This window comes from Photinus pyralis, unplaced genomic scaffold (assembly GCF_008802855.1).
Source record: "Photinus pyralis isolate 1611_PpyrPB1 unplaced genomic scaffold, Ppyr1.3 Ppyr1.4_LG6, whole genome shotgun sequence".
NCBI lineage: Eukaryota > Metazoa > Arthropoda > Insecta > Coleoptera > Lampyridae > Photinus > Photinus pyralis.
The window spans coordinates 30,780,168-30,786,227 of NW_022170663.1; the positions used below are offsets into that span (position 1 = coordinate 30,780,168).

The 6,060-nt window shown below is 37.3% G+C and overlaps 1 protein-coding gene across 2 annotated transcripts; it reads left to right on the top strand.

Moving 5' to 3' along the window:
- The first annotated feature begins 1,884 nt into the window (after positions 1–1,884).
- Positions 1,885–4,145, top strand: LOC116174777 (protein arginine N-methyltransferase 7). 2 transcript variants are annotated; one of them, XM_031492768.1, is made up of 4 exons: positions 1,885–1,947; positions 2,009–3,656; positions 3,704–3,861; positions 3,913–4,145. In XM_031492768.1, exons 2-4 carry the CDS (start codon positions 2,013–2,015, stop codon positions 4,142–4,144), a joined length of 2,034 nt encoding a protein of 677 aa, XP_031348628.1. In that variant the 5' UTR covers positions 1,885–1,947; positions 2,009–2,012; the 3' UTR covers position 4,145. The 2 variants fall into 2 exon arrangements, with proteins under 2 accessions (XP_031348628.1, XP_031348627.1); XM_031492767.1 differs by having other exon boundaries at positions 1,897–3,656.
- The last annotated feature ends 1,915 nt before the right edge of the window (positions 4,146–6,060 follow it).

Genomic DNA, 6,060 nt, shown 5'->3' on the forward strand with positions numbered 1-6,060 from the left:
TTCATTTCGTAAGGAAGCACCTTTAGATACAGAGTAGTCACCAAACTGGTGGAAAGGTGCTTCCTTACATCTGCTCCAAAACCCATTTAATTTTAACACAGATGTCCAATTTTATACAGAAAACAACTCCTAGGTATGTTAAACAATTTCTAGAGATAAGGAAATTCTACACAAAGAAAATCACCTGCACCTTATCATTTTATAATGTCTCATTAATTTAAATAAGCCGTAGTAATTTTTCTGCAAATTCTGCATGATTAATTCCGTTGTTGAAATTAACTTAATGCCAATAATCACATTTCATATTTTAGTTGGATTCAACCCCTATAGTCGATCCTATTACTATTCCGATATGTAATTAACCCACTAAATGCAGAGTTAACTTTTGTTTACCTCACGTCGTCGATTAAACATAAAACAATTCTATTAAACAAACTGCATCGCGTTATTGTTGACGTGCAGAATAAGAATGAACAAAATACGGTACCGCAACGGTTAAGCGATTCTAGGTCGAATCGCCTACGTCAAAGAATGTTAATTAAGGTGAATTTCGCTTGCATCCAGTTTTGTTTACAGTAATGTTGTTTACGCCTACCTGATGCAGTTAAACTGCAGTTCTAAAAATTTTATCGAATCGGATGCTTAATGCCTGAGCCCGATACAAATTCATCCGATTCGATAAACATTTTAAAACTGCATCAGGTAGGTGTAAACAAAACTGGGTGCAAGCGAAATTCACCTTAATTAACATTCTTTGACGTAGGCGATTCGACCTAGAATCGCTTAACCGTTGCGGTATCGTATTTTGTTAATTCTTATTCTGCACGTCAACAATAACGCGATGCAGTTTATTTAATAGAATTGTTTATATTTAATCGATGACGTGAGGTAAACAAAAGTTAACTCTGCATTTAGTGGGGTTAATTACATATCGCAATAGTAATAGCTAGTTTGGGGACACGTATTTTCCGTTACGTTAGACGGCCATTTTTTCTAATGATATAACGTAAGGGCAATTTAGTGAAACGCGCTTGCGGATAAGTTTATTGTTGTTTATGATTTTAAAGATTTCCTAACCTTACACTTTCTATGTTGTGAGAATGGCGAAGCTGTCTGAAAATGGAATACTTTTGTTAGAAGATGATGATATTGCGAGTGCTATTCTATAATGAGACTTTAGAAAGAGCAATTGCAAAAAGGAAAATACTTTATTTTATAAATAAGTTTAATTTTGATTCCATTCCCTTAGATAATTTTAGTCTCCTATTCCGATTTGAGAAAAATGACATACAACATTTGTACTCAGCTTTGCAATTACCCAACAGGTTTGAAACATGTGACCAGCACATAGCTACTTATGTACCATTGATTAAAGCGATTTTTAAGCGCATTAATTGACTGATCTTCCTAAATTCTTTTGTTATTAGAAAGAAATAAATATAACTAAAATTCAAAGAAAAATTAAAATAGCTAAATTCAGTGGCGGCAAATTGATCTTTTTGGTTTTTTGGTTGTAGAGGAATGAGGAATTATAATAATGTATCTAATAATTACGGAAGGAAAAAGAAAATAAGGAGTACTTACGATTCTATTGTGTAGTTTAGGGTTTTAACGTTGAAATTTTGGCCACGACATGGTTATATCTGTTTATTCGCAAGCAGTAAAATTCGAAATTGTTTTCTTCCACATTCCCTCCTTCCACTAATATTTTTCGTGCGCACTAAGTAAAGTACATACAAGGACGGACACAAAACGGCAGGGAAATCAAAATTATGAATAATGACCGTATCAGGAAATTTTAAAATAAAGGAAAAAAAATACGTTATATTTTATGTATGCAACAACCATAGTTTAGATACACCTAGATTGTGATATTGACGTACGTGTAGCCACCGCCAAGTTTAAATGAGTCAGTGATATAACCTCACAAAACTGCGTGTTTTAAAAGTATTTGAATGCTTTTTAAGTATTGCTTTAAACATTGCAAATTGAATGTCTTAAATTGCAGAATCATGTCCGTATTTACCCAAAAATTAAATCCGATACTAGGGGAGAGCGGATGGGAAAGTCAAGATGAGCATTACGATTTCCACCAAGAGATTGCACGCTCTTCCTTCGCGGACATGCTACACGACACCGAGCGTAATCAAAAGTATTACGAGGCCATCAAGTTGGCTATCAATAAAATGCACTCCTTGGGACGACCGGCCAAAGTCTTGGACATCGGTACGGGTACAGGACTTTTGTCGATGATGGCAGTTAAATGCGGAGCGGACTCTGTCATTGCGTGCGAATCGTTTAGTCCAATTGCTGATTGTGCGAAGAAAGTTGTTGCTCTCAACGGTTTCGGCGATAGAATTAGAATTATAAACAAGCAAAGTGTGGATTTGACTGTAGGCGAGGGTGGAGATTTGGTGGAAAAGGCAAATATCCTGGTGTCGGAGGTGTTTGACACTGAACTGATAGGTGAAGGTGCAATTATTACTTTTAATCATGCCAGACTGAAGTTGCTAGAAGATGATTGCATCGTCGTACCTAGTAGTGCACTGGTGTACGCGCAAGTTGTTGAAACTCAGTGGGCGCAGAATTGGAATGGTTTCAAGGATCTTTACAGTAATGATGGGGAGCTTTTAGTGCAGGCTCCTCTCGATATAAAAAATTGTCCAGGTTCTTCTGCGGTGCATGATATACAGCTGAGTCAATTACCACCATCCTCCTTTAAGACACTTGTTGCACCACATCTGGTGGCACGTTTCGATTGGGATCAGACAAGCTCATACACGTATCTTGGAGATACACATGTAATTCCAGTAAAGGCCATTTCAGACGGAATTGCACAAGTTGTGTTCATGTGGTGGGAGCTTATTATGGATACCAAAGGTGAAGTTATACTCAGTTGTGCGCCATACTGGGCGCATCCGTTACGAAAGTCGAACACTAATTTGACAAATTTATCAATACCCTGGCGGGATCATTGGATGCAAGCGTTATACTACTTACCGAAGTGCAAGTCTGTAAGAAGAGATCAAGATCTTTCATTGGTTGCTTGCCGTGATCAGTTTTCGTGGTGGTTTTATTTGGAATCGCATGCAGAAACTCAAAACAATTTCGCCATGCCGCATTGCGAATGTGGATTGCATACTTCCCACTCTCGCACCAAAATTGGAATGATGAACGATAATATAAGAAATAAAAAATATCTCTCGGTTCTAGAAAAATTTGTAAATGCAGACAGTGTCGTTTTGTTTGTGAGTGACGGATTTTATTTAGGACTGGCAGCTGCTAAACTTGGTGCGAAAAAGGTGTTCTACTTAAAAGACAATTATTTTTCGACAAGTTTACTGGAAAAGTGTATAAAGGCAAACAATATAACTAACTGTGAAATATTGCAAAATTGTGATTCGCTTAAACCGAAAAATGTGAACTTTGTAATGGGACAACCTCATTTTTTCACCTCAATTTTACCGTGGGACGGTTTATTTTTTAGTTACATGCTACAGAAGTTACGGGGTTCCTTATCAGACAATTGCGTTATTGCACCAAAATCGGTCTCGATTAAAGGACTCATTGTTCAATTTCATGATTTACAAAAGATCCGTCTTCCACTAGGGCTGGTGGAAGAATTTAATATGAAGCCATTTGACGAGTTAATTCTGGTAGTTCCTTGCGCATTTAACTTTCAATATTAGTTAAATTTTTTTAGAGTTCCAGCTCTAAATGTGATGATAAAGTTGAAGCCCAACCCCTGTGGGAGTATCCATGTATTGCACAAAGCGCAGTTAAAGAATTTGTAAATTTGAACTTGGAAACTTTAACTGATGCAAAAACTTATGACAGTTCAGTCAAGTTTCAAGTTGAAGGGTAGGTTATTTACAAGTGGAGTCATATGATACTGAGACTAATACATTTTAGAGATTCAAACTATAACGGCGTAGCGTTATGGACGGACTGGGATTTGGATGGAACATCTAAAAATGTAATTACTACCGGTCCAATTATTTCTCCAGAAGTTGGTCAATGGATTCAGTGGGATATGCATACTCGACAAGGAGTTCATTTCTTGAAGCAAGATAAGAAGAAAACCATTACATCACAATTTCATTTTAATGCCCAAGAGGGAAAAATAAATTTTTCTTTTTCGTAAATCTGTGTTATTATTCCTTGACCATTATCCGAGATCATCCAGTTTATGGATTTCCTACAATGCACATTATGTCTAGCAATACCCTGACCGAAGGCAACCACCATCATAAGATAACCCACATTGTTTGATCATAGACCTAACCAACATTTTTGTTACTCTTAATTGTGCAAGCAGACCTATTTTGTTACATGGGAAAACAGAATGGCATGAGCAACAGCGAGTCCAGAGGAAGTGAGGGGGTGAGAAAGCAACCGGCTTGGAGATGGGGTGCATTGAAGTATGGGCGATCGGTGACGGCGGTGTTTTGGCGTTCATGTGGATATGCTGATGCATATTATATCTATGTAGCATTGTCGTCGTCGTCTTCGTTCGTCTAAAGATGCGTATACGTTATCCGAACCGAACATGTAAAATGCTCGTTCATGGCTCGTAAACTTTTGACAGAATGAACACATAATTGCGTATTCGTTTTGTGCTCCAATCGATTCGGGCGCGTTACAAACACGGAGAAGTAGTAAAAGACGTCCCAACCGAGGTCCCAACTGTGCGAACGAATTCCCTTTGTGTTCGTCACAAAAAACGACTTTTGGTGGAGGAATTTATTTGTGACATTTTACATGTTCGGTTCGAATAATGCATACGCAGCTTAACGATGTAGCTGCCACGCGGACGGCCCGGGTTCGATTCCCGGTCGACATTTTTAAAATTTTATATATTATTATCACAGTTGGTATTTTATCTGTGATATTATGTAGCATTTCTACATTTCGCCAGACTAATATGCTGATCGTTGATGTAAGATGTTACACAGGTGGGAGCGCCAGGTATTTCTAGTATGCAAATATGTTTATGGCCATTTGCACCGACAAATTTAAGCAGAGATTAGCATAAGCGGAGATTAAGATAGCAACCATTGCCGCTATAATCGTTGGAATGGATTTTGAGCTATACACTCCCACATACCATACCCGATATCTTATGTATATACATTTTAAATCCATAATGTAGAAGGAATATCCTGTCCATCTTATGTATTGTGATGGAACCGAATTAGACCGCTAAAATTCGATTTAAATATTCCCGAAATCGATCCTGGCGCGACGAAAAAAGTCAAGATTGCGCTTTGTTTCGTTTCCGTGGAACACGTGTTTTTTTTCCTCCTCTGCTCTACATTGAAATAGGCCATAATTTACAATAAAAATGTCAAATATAACGCTATGCGAGGGAACTTAATGATCCGTATCGACCCGACATCTCGGAACACGGTCGTTATTATTCGTCTAGGATTTGCTTACAAAGGGGAAATTTAAGGAGAAGTATTTATGCTTTTGTTGAGAGCAGAAGTAAATTTTTACGTTCCGAATAGTGAGTGCAGCTTCGACAATAACAAAGGTGATGTACTCGTTTTTTTTTTATCTCTACGCCTTTTGCATCCATCTAATAATATGATCGTGTTCGATTATCTGCCAATTTAATGTTATTCTCGTACAGTATGATTATTGCAATTTATGACAACTTGCACTTTTGATTATACTGGTCATAGGTACTTATGAATTATTAAATGCATAAAGATTCTACATAAATATGTTGTTTTCCAATTTACAGTACTCCTTTGTTCCAAGCGCTGGCTACATGAATTACTGACAGATTTGCGTGTTTTTATTTATATTTAGATACAGTATGTTCCCTTAGGGGCGATATCCAATACAAGTACGCAGAACTACATTTTAATTTATAATTGAATTTATTGCAGCACATTTCGCTTTTGTTTGCCTGAATATGTTACTGTTTATTTACAGGCTACCTCATCTGGGGGCGAGTGACGTACGTTAGGCGGTTGATTGTTACATATTGCACTTGGCATTGAGAATTAATTACTTGATACTAATGTTTTGCCACGACATGCTCCTTTGCTT